General features: G+C 44.7%; 1 protein-coding gene across 1 annotated transcript in view; it reads left to right on the forward strand.

Annotated features, from left to right (window-relative positions):
- The window catches only part of LOC310793228 (uncharacterized protein), a 90,509-nt gene extending 73,870 nt beyond the window's left edge, over positions 1 to 16,639 (forward strand). Inside the window, exons 16-18 of the mRNA XM_083654996.1 lie at positions 4,140 to 4,300; positions 7,482 to 7,572; positions 16,204 to 16,639. Coding sequence (XP_083511122.1) covers positions 4,140 to 4,300; positions 7,482 to 7,572; positions 16,204 to 16,298 — 347 coding nt within the window. The 3' untranslated portion in view covers positions 16,299 to 16,639. The remainder of the gene's footprint in view (positions 1 to 4,139; positions 4,301 to 7,481; positions 7,573 to 16,203) is intronic.
- Positions 16,640 to 17,098: the final 459 nt, after the last annotated feature.

The following is a 17,098-nucleotide window of genomic DNA, read 5'->3' on the forward strand; positions in this document are numbered from 1 at the left end:
GAAGCGTTGAGGAATCTGCGGGGGATTTCCACGGGTAGAGAAGGCTTGAGGGTGCTGATTCGGTCTCCAGATATGGTGCAAAACAACGCTCCGGAGGACGGCTCAAGGGAGATGGACTGCCGTGAAGCTGCTGCTGTTATGATCGGCCAGAGAGAGAGAGGTGACGTAGAACCCTTGCTATATATATGAGAATTAACTGACGTCATATCTGACGTCATTACGGACGTCATACTAAGACTTTGACTGACCACGTCATACTAGAACTTGACTGACGTCAGGGGTGATCGGATTAGATTATGCACGAATGGCCTTCTGCTTGAAATATGGTCTAGAGACCTCACATCTTCTACTTTATACACCATATCCCAATTTTGTTTTAATAATTCATTTCTAAATAAAGTCATGGATTCCTCATTTCTGGCTCGTTTATAGATGAATTTTTTGGTGTCCTTATCCTCCCTATGATTACAGTCATAGACTACAAATACTGGCAAATGGTCACTGATGTCATTTACTAGGAGCCCACTAACTATATTGTTTTCCAAAACATTAGTCAGTATATTGTCTATTAATGTGGCACTATGTGCTGTAATTCTGCTAGGTCTTGTGATCTTAGGATGTAAGCCCAAGCTGTATATTGTGTTTATGAAGTCCTCAGTTTGTTTATGCTGGTCTGGTTTCAGAATGTTGACATTCATATCGCCACAAAGGAACATAACCTTTTGATTTGATTTTGAAAACACTTTTTCCATCCATTCACTAAATATGTCAATGCTTGATCCAGGTGCTCTATAGATACAACTAACAATTACATTTTTCTTTTTTTCTATACATATTTCTACTGTAATACATTCTATTATATCATCAACAGCTGCTGTCATACAGTCCACCACTTTATAATTGAGTCTGTTATCCACATATAGTGCCACCCCACCCCCTGTCTTATTTTTTCTGCTCATATAGTTCAACTCATAGCCATACAACTCCAAATCCTCAACACCCTTCTCAGGGTTGATCCAGGTTTCTGATATTGCTATTATGTTGAATGGTTTCTTGAATTGCCCTAGGTATTTTTTAATGCTTTTGAAATTGGCATAGAGGCTTCTGCTATTAAAGTGGATGATTGAAAAGTTGTTATCTAGCTTAACTGTAGTATTGAACTGATCATCTGAATAGTAACAGCAGTTGTTGATATTGTTTAAGAAATTGTTTTCAGGGTCAATGTCATTTTCAATGTCTTGTGATTTGTGCTCAGTGTATTCAAATGTTTTCAAACCCATTTTTTCACGTTCCTCCGACCTTATTAGTTGATTCAGAACTTCGACCTGAGATGAAAAACGTATGTCCTGATTTGTCATGATTATACAGTATGTAGTGCATTTGCATTAACAGTCTATCCATGGTTGTGTGTCCCATTACCTTGTGTTGTTCATTGGATTCATGTGTATTTGTCCAGGTCGTCCATTTCTCTGATGACCAACACTTTCGCTTGTTCTGGTGTTCCATTTAATTTGATGAAAACTTTGCAGTTCGTTGTCCACGTCGATTGAATCTTCTGCTGCTTTCTTAGGAAACGAGCCTTTCTGGCGATGTCCCCGTTCTTTTTGGTCAAATGTTCATTCAGGTAGACTTGTGTATCCTTCAGCTTTCTTCCCTGTTTGAGTAGTTCCATCTTGTGTTTTCTGCTTGCAAATCGCATTATTACGGCTGGTTTATCATTCTTGTTTTTCCTGGTGAGAGGGTGACAAGCCTCAATGTTGCGTCTGTCAATTACAATTCCCTTCGATTGCAAGAAAGTAGTCACCTGGTTCTCCACAGAGTTCTGGTCCTGTTCGCTTGGTTCCCCGCCATCCGTTGCCATGGAAACGGCCCTGGCATACGTTCGGGGCCTGATCTCCAATCCAGAAACAATGATGTCATTAATCCTTGTGTACTGTTCCAAGTCCGCAACGCGGTTCTCCAGATTATTAATTGTTTTGTCTTTCTCAGTGTTTTGCAGTCGTAGAGCCTTAACTTCCGTCACCAAGTCCATGATTGTTTTCTGCTGTCGAGTAACAGTGGCAACCTCCTCTGTTAACATGTTGAGTGCTAACTTCATCTCTTCGACATCCTCCATTGACGCTGGTGTTTTCTTCGGTGGCATGGTGTTGTTTGCACCGACGGTGCCAACCTGGATCCTGGCTAACTACGAGCCACACCAGGCTAGCAATATCCAGCTTTGAGACCAGCCGGAGTTGGTGTTGTTGTCCGTGCAGCCGTCGCCTTTTAGCAGCAAAGAAGCTAACCTGGGCCCAGGCTAGAAGCGAGCCTCGCCAGGCTAGCTTGTTTAAAAGCAAAAGTTGTACTGGGAAAGAGGGTTCTCGGTTCGGCAGGCTCTTAAAAGAGTGTTCCTGACTTACCGAGCTCTGGGGGGTATTTGATAGTTCTCCCGCAGCAAGAAAAGACTGTGGAGATCCTTAACTGTAGCCAACCCTACAACCCAAAGGTTAGCCTTTCTGTTCTGCTCGGCCATCAATCAATCATATCAAGACATGGCAGCTGTCAATCAATCTTTATTTCAGGAGAATTTTCTCCTCCAAATGAAGGAGAAAATGGCGCTTAGTGTCTAATCTGGCAGAATTTCTAGCCCATAAACTAATAATAACTTGGCCAATTGTAGGTAACATACAAAATACAGCAAACGGTAATGTCTAAGAATGCAAAGAAATGTAACTGGCTCGTTAAAATCGCATTCCAGGATAACGTTACGTAGTTAAGGCCGAATTCAGATCCCGGCCCCTCGGAGATTCCAGGTCGACAGGCTGCACTCTCCGCTCTGCTCACTCGCGTAGCACCACAAGACGCTGAATCCCACTCGATTTGGGGGCAGAACACGCCAGGATTGGCCAAAACCAAATCCAGTCCCCAGAATTGTCAAATCAAATCATTGACATGCTACTCTGGCCCGCCTCTCAACCTGTCATCTCAGACAAGTTTTGTTTTTCAGTCTAAAACGTGACTCCGACCCACGCGCCACTTGGGCTCCATTGGGTTCATCTTGTCTTTAATGTCAGGGCATCATTAAACAACGTTAATGATGAATCGATTAATTTATCCTTAAGGTGGCAACTAACAGTTAAGGAAGATGCATGAAATTCTTTGTTTTTATAATGCATTTGCACTGAAAGGATTTGTTTAACTAATATTTGTGAACTTTCATTTTCATATATATTTTTTTACAGTTATTGTTCATATTGTGCTTAATTTATTAATTAAAAGCGTTATTGATAATGAAGTAGCCTATGCCTCCTCATGTTCATTCAGGGATACTATGATGACAGTGGTTTGGGGCCCCCACTCTAAAATGTTGCATAGGGCCTCAAAAGGCCCAGAAGCGGCCTTGGCCGCCGCTGCACTCCCTCTCTCTCACCCTGTATGTGACAGGCAGACGAGGCAGGGATGCAAAGCATTCCTCAGCACATATACGCGGTGGTAAAACGTTTTTGAAGGATGTCCTGGTCGAGGTGTATGTTGTAGGCTTGTTGTAGGCTACATGCTTTGCAGTATAGCGTTAGTTTTCTGTCCCGTTCAAAGACGCATGGGTATTTCACCTCGATGACTTGACAATTTCCTCGTCCTTTGTTTTTGTGCGGGGCTGCGGGCGGACGCGGTTCTTCGTTCTTGTTCTTTGTATTATCATCTTGCAGCTCGATTTGTGATGTGGATGCTGACGCAAGGTTAGCGACAGCGTTATTATTATTATGGCTTCCGTGATCACATTGGTAGTCGAAAAATGGCAGAGAGCCGCTTCTTCCTGCTACATTATATCCTACTCGAATCCACTCCCACTTCCTCAATGACAACCTTACGTCATACCAATTAATCAGGGGTCCACATTAAATGACCTGTAACACTAGCGTTGTGTGAACAGCCCTACACATCAGATTACCCCTCCTCTGCTATTACCATAATGCAAAATGAACTGCTTAACATTTGCATTTGGTTCCACTTGACCCCTACGGACCCACGGTTTTACAAACATCCATTCAGGAGAATAATGACAATAGTAAAGAGCATTTAACTTTACTTCAGCCTCTGATGTTCTCTTGCAGTCCGTTGGCTATCTGTAGTAATTTAGACTTTTCCTTGACTTCTTGTAGATGGAGGTGAGATGACCACAGACCATTTTAACTGGTACACCTACAAAGACAAAGGGATGGGTGTCCACATGGAAATTATCCATGATTCCTTCTGTACTGGCAAGATCCTGCTGGGTTCCTACATGGAGAAACCTCTTTGGGTAGATCACAGTGCCACAACAGTGAGTAAATTCATTATCTCTCTCTCTCTCTCTCTCTCTCTCTCTCTCTCTCTCTCTCTCTCTCCTCTTTTTGGGGCCGGTGTGCAGCATGCACAGCAGGGCCCTTACATTCCACTCAGTCGCCCAGACCATTTTAGCACGGATTCAGGCGATGTAATGTCTTTCCACTTTCCAGTCCGGTAGGTGGCGGTAATGCACCTCTGGCTAATATTGTGGCTAGCTCGTTACAAGGAGGACGCTGCGGCATTAAAGTTGAGAGCCTGTGTCCCAGTTCACTTGAACGCAACACAGTGTTGCCTTGAACCAATGGTGACTGGTGAAAAGTGAAAAAAAGCTCTCTCTGACTCTGTCTGCTTCATGTGTGGGCGTGCCGACTTTCCCCCCTTCCCTCTCTGCTCGCTCTCTGGCCAGTCCTTCAGTCCTCACTGCAGCACCGTGCAGCACCCCGACACACAGGACAGACATAGCCAAAATGGCAGCGGCTTCTTCTGAGTCTTGCAAGCCGCCCAACGCTTGTAGAAAAAGCAGATGCACGAAGCGAAATATGGAAATATTTTGCTTACGTTGCCGACAGCGAAGGCAAGCCCGTGGACACATCGAAACCAGTGTGTAAAAGGTGCTTCAACGCGACCAAAGCGAAAGGCTCAAACACATCGAACCTGGCTAAACATCTTGCCGACAGGCACCCCGACCAGAGGTGTAGTGCTATCTAGAGAAGTGGGGGAACGCACCTATATGGGGAACACCTGCACACGCACAGGTCCCAAACAAAGCCCCCCCCTCCCCCCCGCGCACACACACACGCTAACGTTCATGTAGCCTATTCATTAATTAATCGTTCGGGCAATCGCTTATATCAACGAATTAAACGAGAAAACTCACGGATTCCTCAAGTGCTGCAAACCACTGTCACTGACACACGACTTCAGCAGTCAGTTATCAACACAAGCCGCTAAACAATCTCTCAACCAGCGATCACACAAGTTGCACAAGGCATTGATGATGCGTGATTAACGCTAACTTTTGATTCAACCGTGTTGAAAAGAAACACGCTTTTAACATTGTTTCTTCATGCTTGTAAACGTACCTTTTTAGCAGCTGGTCTGAAAAATGAAAGGATGTTTGGCTGCCTTTTTCATCTTTACTTGTTAAAGTGGGGTACTGGGGGGAAAAAAAAAAATTTTGATGCTGAAAAATCCAGTAGCCTAGCTGTTTCAGTATAGCTTTTATTAAACCGAGGTTTCCCCCGCGCTGTAGCTAGTAGCTAGGTGGAATGTGTCCTTTTCCTTCAAGCCACGAGTTGATGCTGTGTGAATCATTCAGCCCACCTTAAATATAGGACGAATGACAACGTTGCCAAGTTTCACTCGTTTTATTGGGTCGACATGCACACACACACTGACACACACAAAACACCCCTTGGATAAGTATGGGAACGCCGTTCCCCCGCGTTCTACCGGCACTACACCTATGACCCCGACCTGTTCAAAGAGTTTAAAGACCGACAGGTTAGCGAACGTGAACGATAAACATACATGCCCTCAAATAAGTCAAACGAGTATTGTGTGACAAGCGAACTTGTTTCACTGAAAAAGTTTGCTTGTCACAATAGCCTACTCGTTTACAGTGATACACGAGGCAATGTGCTGGAGCACAGATCTCTGCCAAGGAGCAAGTCATGACATGTAACATTTAGGGGAGGGGACATCAGATGACTGCATACCATGTACAATATCTAATAACACTATGGTCCTCAATGCCAGTGTTATTAAAGCTTTTACATGGTAAGCAGTCATCTGATGTCACCTATCCTAATATTTACAATAATCCCAATTATTAATGATATACGAATTCATTGTAAAAAAACACCTAGCCTACACGTATGGGGGGGGGGGGGGGGGGGCTGGGAATACACCACATAATAAGCCTACATTTCAATAGCCTACATTTATGTGTGAAAATAATATATATTACTAGATTAACCATAAATCTGGCACTTCATGTTAACACATTGAGTGCCAAGGACGTCTGTGGACGTCCTAAAAAAAAGTAACGAGAAGTGCCAAGGACGTCTGTGGACGTCCTAAAATCATAATTCATATTATTCCATAATTCTGCTGTTTAAGGTCGTACCCAGCCAGTGAGCATGAATCCCTTCAAGGGATCACACGGCGCCACCTTAAAACTCTACACGGGAGCTGCGCCACCCACCTCAGATCCTTTACTTTGTGCAGGAGAAAGCGGAGAAAGCCGTGATCAGAGAGACACCGACGCATGCTGCAGCCAGAGCCACACAGATTGCTCTGTCCGCAGCCGACAGTTGGCTGCGATCCGAGCCCACAACTGAGCTCCTCCGCCTCTGTCTATCCGCCTGCACACAGCCCCTCCACACGACCACCCGCCAGAAAGGCAGCACCCGAAGCCGAACGGCCAAACCTTCTCCCTCAGTCCCGCCTGCCATTTCCTTGTTGCGCTGAAATCCGCCCGGGGCAAAAACGAAGGCTGCGAAGACAGACTGTGTGCGTGTGGGGAGGAGCCCGCAGCTCAGGGGTGGAGAGGGGGGGAGGGGGGGGGTGGGGCACGCAGGCTGCACAGAACCACACCACGCCACCACATCAGAAAACACCAGCCAGAGTCAGTGAATGCGCTTGAAATTAGAGTGCAAAAAGTATTCCTAAAAGTGACTTTATCTTGAAAAGTAAAAAAAGACAGCAGAAAACCCTTGAAAGTGCTCTTCTTTCAGAGGCTGTCATTTCATAATGGAACTGTCTAGAAACAAAATTTCTTCTTTGAAAGAAGCAGGAGTGTTCAATGTTTCATTAGAGTCCAACCCTGTCCATATAGCCCTAATAGAAAAAATTCTATAGCTGTTTTCAACTGAATGGAAGTGAATCTGGCACAGGCTCCAGACAATTTTACTGAAGCGCTGTGGCACTCAATGTGTTAATGAAGCTTAAACCCAGGATTATTAACCCACATAGGCTACACTACAGCACAGGCACACTACAGTTGATGTGCACTAAAGTAGACTGAACACAAATGACTCAATACACCTGGGCAGAGTTCTGCACTTTACTGAGCACACCGGCCCTATGCCAGGTTTCGACCTGGCCTTGTTTCTTTTGTACTTCTCATATATATGACCTATTATGCTGTTTTTTTTTCTTGTTCTGTTTTGAAGGTTTTTAACGTCCTCACAGGCTGTGTGAAGATGACCGTCAATGGCAGGGAGTCCAATATCTTCCCAGTACGATCCTTCATGGTGCCACATGGTAAGCATATGATATATTTTAGCTCGATATTAAATAGATTGTATATCTCTGTTTTAGTTTCCACATTGCTGCCTTATTAGACAGTTATTGATTGTGGAATCCACAATCAATAACTGAATAATAAGGCAGCAGCACTGAAGTAATTTCGTTGATGCTCCCAACCTCAGGAAGTTCTGAACGCCAGCAAAGATTTAGTAGCACCCGGCAAAAGTTACACGCCAACTTTTCCTCCCTGACTTCTTGAATTCATGACTGGCCCTACACATTTATTATGACATTCATGTTTATCATATTTCCATGGCAAGTAGCCTCTCATGTTTGAAGAGCTCTAAATTGGTAATGGCATTAGAAGAATTTTACTGATGTAGACAGTCTTTCATTAATGGCACTAAAGACTCACCAAGACAGCACTCACACCAGTGCTCCCACATATTTGATTTCAAGCTTGCACAGTTCAAATTTAGGTTGCATTTGCAGCCATAATGGTTGTGCTTTTTGAGACCTGCCATTGAGGATGTTGCCAAATTCCTTCTCCCAATCTGATACAAAAATGTTAAATAGCAAAGAATAATAAAAATCATCTATGCTTTAGAATTAATCTAGTTACAAGTTATGGTTTTGATGGCGTAAGGTACAAAACAGTCAGTGTCGGGGTTGTTGGTGCTCTTCAAAGTAAAATAACCAATGTATTAAATCACCTCAAAATCTAGGCCCATAATGTTCTGCTGTATCTCCGTTCCTCTCCGAAACAGGGTCACATAACAAAATTGGGGGTATCAATTAGGGGTTAATTAGGTTACTCAAACTGTAAAGCAGCCATAGATATGATTCAGACACTTTGCACCATTTTTAACATCCCTGGGATGACGGGAGATCCTTAGTGTCAAGCCCTGGTTATGTGTGTGTCAAACCAACTCCCCCTTTGTGAAGTGAAAAAGGGGAGGGGAGGAAAACTTTGGAAGCGTCTTTCAGACAGTGGTGGAAGAAGTACTGTACTCAAGTAGAAGTACCGTTATATTACTGAAATATTACTAAACTACAAGTAGAATCACTGGTATTAAAAAAATACAGTAAATGTAAAAAGTACTCTTCTAAAAAACTACTTGGAGTATTAGTTACTTTTTTACCCATTTATGTTTAATAGCAGGCTGTCACAGGCATTCAATTGAAATGGGAGATCCATCAGATCTAGAAAATACTTTCAACAAAGAACATTTCTCTGATAAATGATATGAATGAAAAAGATCAACAAAGTCAGAGTTCCTTAGCTTGGTAAACCAACCGGTCACATGGTTTACCAGGCTAAGAGTTCCTCATCATCTGCTGCATTTTTTTTTTCTTTTTCTCAAAAATTACTCCTAAAATGTACTGCACTGTTGTGGTCTGTGTGGTCGCTTCTCTCCAAAGCGGAAACCTAACCTGTCATCCCTATTTCATGGTTTTCATTGGTCCGTTTGCGATCAGTTGATAGATAGCCTTTTGGTTTGCATGTTGTGGTCAGTGTGGTCGCTTCTCTTCAAAGCGGAAACCTAACCTGTCATCCCTATTTCATGGTATTCATTGGTCCGTTTGCGATCAGGTGATAGATAGCCTTTTGGTTTGCATGTTTGGATTTACATCTATCTATTAGGGCTGTGAATCTTCACTGTCCTCACGATTCGATTACGATTCAGAGGGCTACGATTCGATTACGATTATGGATGCATCTCGATGCATCTTAAATCGATGCATCACTTTTTTTCCCCAATACATGATTTCTTTTTTCTCACTTTCTTTTTTCTCACTGTGTGGCTACTTTTAAAATAAAAGTGCATTTGGAATTGCATTGAATTATGATCCATAACTAAAATAAACAACTGCATGTACTTCCATTATATTTTATTTTATTAGGGGTCCAAGCACGAAGTGCGTGGATCCCTATTGTATCTGTTCCGTTTATTATTATTATTCCGCCCTAAAACAGCATGCACGTCAAAAACCGTAAGGGCTACAGTAGCCAGACCTTGCACATAGGTTGGAAATGTGCCCCACTACTCAGAGACAAAAAATCAGCCATATTGCCAGATGGTGGCGCTATAACAGCCGACTGCACGTATTGGCCCATAACTGCTGAACCGTGAGGCGTAGAATCAAAATTCCACATCTGCTGGATCAATACGCATCTATCCATATAGACCACGCCCATTTAAGTCTGCTAGATTTTCCGCCATCTTGGACTTTCTCCAAAAAAAAAAAACGAACTCGTCCTAGGCCATTTGCCCGAATAAGCCCAAACTTTTTGTGTGTCATCTCTGGACTTCCCTGATCTAAAGTTGTATAAAGAATTTGGATACGTGAAACCGTCTTGAAATGATAAATGTTTAAACTTTTGATAAACGAACTCGTCCTAGGCCATTTGCCCGAATGAGCCCAAACTTTTTCTGTGTCATCTCTGAACTTCCCTGATCTAAAGACTTACAAAGAATTTGGATACGTGAAACCGTCTTGAAATGATAAATGTTTAAACTTTTGATGACACATGCTCTGACACTATGTCATCACAGATGACAGTCTTGTGACATCATTGATGATGTCATCTATGATGTCATCTATGATGTCATCCTTCCTCTACATAACATCAGCTCTCCCAGTACCTCATCCACTCTACAACAGCAAGGCGGCAAGTAAAGTAGCTCATCCTTCCTCTACATAACATCAGCTTGAACAAATGGTTCAAGTTCTGGCCTTGTGCTTATGCAGACCAGATTAATGACTACCACCACTACTACAAAAGCATTGGCTTTTCATTGTGACAACCAATTACTTAGATCACAATTCAGGAACAGTTTGTTTAATCCTTTCCTCACTGAGCACATCTATAACCATGATCAGAAGTGTACAGTAGAAGCAGCACACTATCTTCATCCAATGGACTCGGAACACAAAAGCAACACCTCAGTAAGCTGTCCACTCATGGCTAACACATCTAAGCTTATCAGGAAGCTAGGATTTGAAATTATGACAGTTTGCCTAGAAAAAGTCCATTACTCTTTGACAGCCACCATTTGGCTTACCACCACCACTGCTACTTACTACATATTACTTACTACAAACTTGGTACACTTGTGCACATATCAACTCTGACTAAATGTGCAATTCAGTGTCTATATTAATATTATCTGACATATAACCCCCAAGTCACCAGAAGCTTGGACCCCGCATCGCCGCTTGCGGCTATATTGTCAAGTCAAGTCAAGTCAAGTTTATTTATATAGCCCTAATTCACAAGCATGTCTCAGAGGGCTTCACAGAAAGTATGTCTAGCTGATTCTAGCTAACACACAGTAACAAGAATATACAGAATAAAGATAACATTTGAACATTTGAAGAAAGCAGGAGAGTGGAGGAGGGAGGGAGAGGGAGGAGAGGGGGGAGGTGGGGAGAAAATAGGAAATGTGGAGGAGGAGAGAACAGAGGAGGAGAGATGAGGGTGCAGGGGAGGGAGAGCCAGGGTAGGGGTAGGGTCTAGGGTTGGGGGAGGGGAGGGAGTAGGATACGGGCCCAGATTAGGGCGAGGGTGGGGAGAAATGGGAAATGTGGAGGAGGAGAGAACAGAGAAGGAGAGGGTGCAGGGGAGGGAGAGCAGGGGGAATGTGAGAGGGAGGAGAGGGCAGAGAGGAGGAGAGAACAGAGAAGGAGAGGTGGGAGGGCGCAGGGGAAGGAGAGCAGTGGGAATGTGAGAGAGGGGAGAGGACAGAGAGGAGGAGAGAACAGAGAAGGAGAGGTGGAAGGGTACAGGGGAGGTAGAGTAGAAGTAGGGTCTAGGGTGTAGGGAGGGAGTAGGATACGGGCCCGGATTAGGGCGAGGGTGGGGAGAAAATGGGAAATGTGGAGGAGGAGAGAACAGAGAAGGAGAGGTGGGAGGGTGCAGGGGAAGGAGAGAGGGGGGAGGACAGAGAGTAGAGGTGCAGGGGAAGGAGAGCAGGGGAAGGAGAGCAGGGGGAATGTGAGAGAGGGGGGAGGACAGAGAGTAGAGGTAGGGTCTAGGGTGGAGGGAGGGAGTAGGATACGGGCCCGGATTAGGGCGAGGGTGGGGGGAAAATGGGAAATGTGGAGGAGGAGAGAACAGAGAAGGAGAGGTGGGAGGGTGCAGGGGAAGGAGAGCAGGGGGAATGTGAGAGAGGGGGGAGGACAGAGAGGCAGAGAAGGAGAGGTGGGAGGGTGCAGGGGAAGGAGAGCAGGGGGAATGGGAGAGCAGGAAGTGGCAGGGATTCAGGAAAATAGGGGAGAAGAGGAGAAGGAGCAGAGGGGGGGAGAATGAGGAGAGAGCAGGAGAAGGGAGGGGGGGGCGGTGGGATGTGGGGGAGGAAAGAGCATGGAAAGAGAGGAGAACAAGAAGGGGGAAGAAGGGAAGAAGCGGGGGAAGGGGGAAAGAGAGGGGGGGGGGAGAAGATCAGACAACTGACTACTCTAAGCATTAACCAGAGCTAACTGGGACATAGTATCTAGCTAATCTACAGCCTAATCTGGCCTATCCTACCCTGCTCTAGTCTGATTTTAGCCTGAACACTAACAGGTCAGCCTTAGGCTGTAGCTAATCTATCGCCTACCTAAGCTGTTCTAAACCAACCGGCAGCCCTCGACCAGTGATGAAGAGCACCGATGCCCCCCGACCCGGCCCCCGCCCACATATGGCGTGGGAGGGAAGGCCAGGCCGGGACACAGCGGCACCCCCTCACCCCCAGTGAACGCAAGAAAACCTTTCCACCATATGGATCGCCGCATGGATTGCCCCAGTGACTTGGCTGAGGAGGAACCTTGTGAGGTCGTTGTGCTAGGGGCCAATTGCTGCGGCCCGGGCGGACCCAGCCCCCACGCGACCCGCCCCCCCAGCCCCCAGCCACCAGCATAGTGACTGAGAGCGTGAGAGCAGGCCACGCGGGGGACGGGCCCACCCAGGCCACAGCAGCGGACCCCCATCTGGGGACTCCCCTCCGAGACAGGCCGAGAGATGCCGGGCTAAACCATGCACAGAGTTTCCGATAATGAAACTCTGTGAATGGTTTATTATGGAAATAAAATGTACAAGAGAACAGAAAATTGAAAATGTAAAAAAGAGTCCAACAGAAGGGATATAAAAATGTAATTTTTAAATTATCCTAAGATCAGGGAAGGGAGTTGAAAATCTAAAAAAGTAGAGTCCATTTGTCTATTTGTTTTTCTTCTTTTTCTGCCCTAAAAGTGTGTGGATCTCAGAAACCATACCCTCCACATCACCTAAACTTTCCACATAGGTTCAAGAGGTCACCCCCTACTCTGAGAAAAAAAAATACACCAATCCACCAGATGGTGGCGCTATAACAGACCATTTCGCCTTATGGTCCATATCTTCTGAACCGTGTGTCCTATACTCAAAATTTCACTTATCCTGGATTCCTTGGATCAATATGCATCTATCCATATAGGCCACGCCCATTTGCGTGTGCCTAGATTTTCCGCCATTTTGAATTTTATCAAAAACCTATTTTTGCGAGCTCCTCCTAGACTGTTTGGCCAAATCACACAAAACTTTTTCTGGGTTATCTATGGACTACCCCGACCTAAAGTTATTAAAGGATTTTGGATACGTGAAACCGTTTTGAAATGATAAATGTCTAAACTTGTGTGTATTTGCTTTTGTTCTTTTCCTGCCCTAAAAGTGTGTGGATCTCAGAAACAATACGCCCCACATCACCCACCTTTCCACATAGTTTCAAGACATCACCCACTACTCAGAGGAAAAAATTACACCAATCCACCAGATGGTGGCGCTATAACAGCCAACCACCACTACTACTGCTGCTGCTGCTACTACTACTACTACTATTCTTAGTACTTCTGCTGCTACTACTGCTACCAGTCCCACTACTACCAACACTACTACTACTACTATTACTACTACTGCTACTACTACTACTACTAGTACTGCTTGGAAACCGTCAGGTCACCGGATCTCAACCAAACTTTGTTTACTTGTGCACATACCAAGTCTGAATAAATGTGCACTATCTGACATATACCCCCCAAGTCACCGGAAGCTTGGACCCCGCATCACCGCTTGCGGCTATATTTATAATTATTATTATTATTTTAATCGATTTTTGACATTTGTGAATCGATGCAGAATCGTGCACGTCAGCATCGCGATGCATCTTATAATAATAAAAAATTGACACCCCTACTATCTATCCATCTATCTATAAAAGGGGCAAGTGAGCAATCTCTGTCTGTTCTCTGTGTGTTCTGTTTACATTTGTCCCACTGCTGATGTCATAGTGATGTCATAAGAGCCACTGATGATGTCATAGGCACTGTGGTGTCATAGGCAGTTCTTCTAAAGCCTGGATTATGCTTGACGCTTTGGCGGCCGCACGGAAATGAGACACGGAATCCTGACGAGGAAACGTGTCAAGCTTTTATACTCTGTGCGGGTTTCTGCTCGCGGAATTGAGCGCGAGTCTTGAAAACTCCACTTTGTCCGCCCAGCCGCGTCCGCGTAGTTACAAAATTCGGGGTGTGCACGGCCAGGCGAAAACCGTCCGCACGGAGCCTTGCGGAGGGGCGTGTCTACTGATTTGACGTCACTTTTCCGCGCGGACACTCGCGTTCCTCGCTGATGCAGAAAGCATAATGAGCCCTTTATGGGTTTCTAGCAGACTGGATGCCTTGCGGCACATTGTTGCCTCTCACAGTTAGGGAATATTCTTCCTCTTCTTACCCAGACACAATTGTCTGAGTTTGCTTAAACGCATCCCACAGTATTTCATCCATCTTTGCTTCAAATACATCCGTCTCCAGCAATCTTAACAGCATCAAGCCCGATCCCATTCCCCGTCGTCTTCCCACTCAAACCAGCAGAACAGTTGTCATAGGCACTGATATTGTGGTTTTGGTTACACTCAAGCAATTGGAACATCACTGATGATGTCACAATGTCTATGACGTCATCAGTGGCAGTGCTGTCAATAGCCAATAGCCATATACGAGCTGCAGGGCCAGCTCGGCAAGCTGCAGGGCGGGGGTAGCGAGCCCACGCAGTGGGCGAGCCTAGGAATCGTAGCGTAGCGCGAGAGAGAGAGATGCCTAGTTAATTCAAATTGTACTCAATCAGTAGCAAATTATGATTTTAAAAGTGATGAAGTAGATTACATAGTGCAATCCAGTAAGTAAAGTAAGTAAAATTAGACTTAAAAAAATTACTCTTAAAAATTCAAGTACCCAAAAAAACATACAGTAATTTGAGTAATTAACGGAACCAACGCCATGCACGGACACATATCGCCAAACCCGGACAGCTTAGTTTGGGGACACGAGTGACGTACTTCCTCCTTCTTTGCGGGCTATTCAAGAGGTTAATTGTCCGCTGTCGCAAGTCCCTTTTATTTGCAGATATCCGACAGTCTATGTGTAAAGTTTCATATTAAAATGTGCATGATAAAAGGTCCAAATACCTTATGAAAGTGCCTTTTATAAGAGAAAGTAGCAGTGAGCCGCTTGGGCGACGGTACCACAGAAGAAGAATATACCATGAAGAAGAAAGGCCCTGTAAAACTAGCCCAGGCTACTGCAAAACTACGCTAGCAGCATAGACGTTCAGATAGGACTGGTCAGCTTTGGGTATTTTAGCTCGCAGCTTTTTCACCAGCAATAACGTCACTTCCCAGACTCTGGTAAGGAAACTGCTATAGTGAATGATTAAAACAAGATGTCTCTAGAAAGATAAGAAGTTTGACTTGTGGTTTCAGCCATTAAACCAGGTGGAAACAGCACGCGACCATTTGTAGCAGCAGTTGAAACAGAATTTTGATAGAATATTGTCAAAAAAGTGGTCGGCTATGGCGCCGGTGACGCTAGTTACTTCCACCCCTGCTTTCAGACATAGAAATGCAACTGATAGAATGTGCACTGCATGTAGCACGATACTAACGATCTGTCTGGAAAGGCAGATCGTGGTGACATTCTAATCTTTAACGATCTAATATCGTCATATCGCCCACCCCTAGTATCAAGTGGTTAAAAAGCTCTCCTACCTGTCTCCGTCGTCCAATCGCAGATCCGAAGATATAATAATCTCCTTACAGAAGCCAATAGTATGGTCGGGGGTGTTAAAATTATATTCCTGCATGAAACAACCGTTTAAAAGCAGTCTTTCCACAGCCTGTGCCAAATTTAGCAGAGGAGAAGCATCCCAGTGCCGACAGTAACCTTGGGAGTTTTGAGTATTTTGTGACATGTTTTGCTTCCCAGGTGCGCTGGATTTGATCACTGTGCCGCCATATCCGTGTGACTGCAATGTTGTTTGCTCACTGCATGCAAGCGGTGCACCATGATAGTAAGATCAAACACACCCTGCTGTAAATTCGGCACATGCTGTGGTTAGACTGGTTCTTAACGGTTGTATCACGCAGGAATATCATTGGGGCCAATCAGGACACCGCCCCCAATCACCCACAGGTGTAGTGATTCACTCACCCAGGTGAGGTGATTATGTGTCTTATTAAGAGCTATTTCAACATCAGCTGCCGCTAATCCAGGATATATCATTATAAATGGAATTGTCCACTCATAGAACCTGGTTTACACCGTTCCTTACTGTGTTGTTCTGTTACACAGGACACGCATACAGCGTAGAAAACGTCCATACTGACCCTGCAGTCCTGAGCTTCACCAGGATCATGGCCACGCCGGAAGTACAGCTTAAGCTGTAAGAAGAAGAGAGAAGCATAATTTGTTGGCTGATGATGTGATGTATTAATGTAAATACTTTGCACAGTTTTTGTTTTGAATAGACTTCTTTGTCATTTTTTGATTTGTGTTACTTGTTTATAAATAATAAAGTTGTAATTTTCCTATTTTGATCCCCCCCCCTGGCCACGCCAGAAGTACAGCTTAAGCTGTAAGAAGAAGAGAGAAGCATAATTTGTTGGCTGATGATTTGATGTATTAATGTAAATACTTTGCACAGTTTTTGTTTTGAATAGACTTCTTTGTCATTTTTTGATTTGTGTTACTTGTTTATAAATAATAAAGTTGTCATTTTCCTATTTTGAAAAAATATACAGACCAGTTCCTATGTGTGGGTGTAGACATTGGTTTTAGCCTCTAAGGGGCAGTGGGCTGCTGTAGTGTAATGACTGCCTGTGTTAGACCTGCCATGCAGGGAACATCCACCACACACAGAGGGCTGCAAAACCTGAGTGAGGAGTACCACTGCTGTGTAACGGTGCAAACGCACTGGAAACGGAAGCATCTGGAAGCCCTTGTTAACAGATTAGACCGGTCACACTGGCCGCAGCGTGGGCGGCTCACAGCCTGCAGAGATAGTTTCCGCATCTGGTCCTAACATGCATGTCTTTGAAGGTGGGAGGAAACCCACATGAACACGGGGAGAACATGCAAACTCACAGAACACACAGAAAGGACCTGGGACGGACCGGGGTTCGAACCCGGGACCTTCTTGCTGTGAGGCAACAGTGCTAGCCACTGTGCCGTCCAGATTTGCTGTCTT

The sequence above is a fragment of the Poromitra crassiceps genome, assembly GCF_964638095.1.
Source record: "Poromitra crassiceps genome assembly, chromosome: 2".
In the NCBI taxonomy this organism is placed as follows: Eukaryota; Metazoa; Chordata; class Actinopteri; order Beryciformes; family Melamphaidae; genus Poromitra; species Poromitra crassiceps.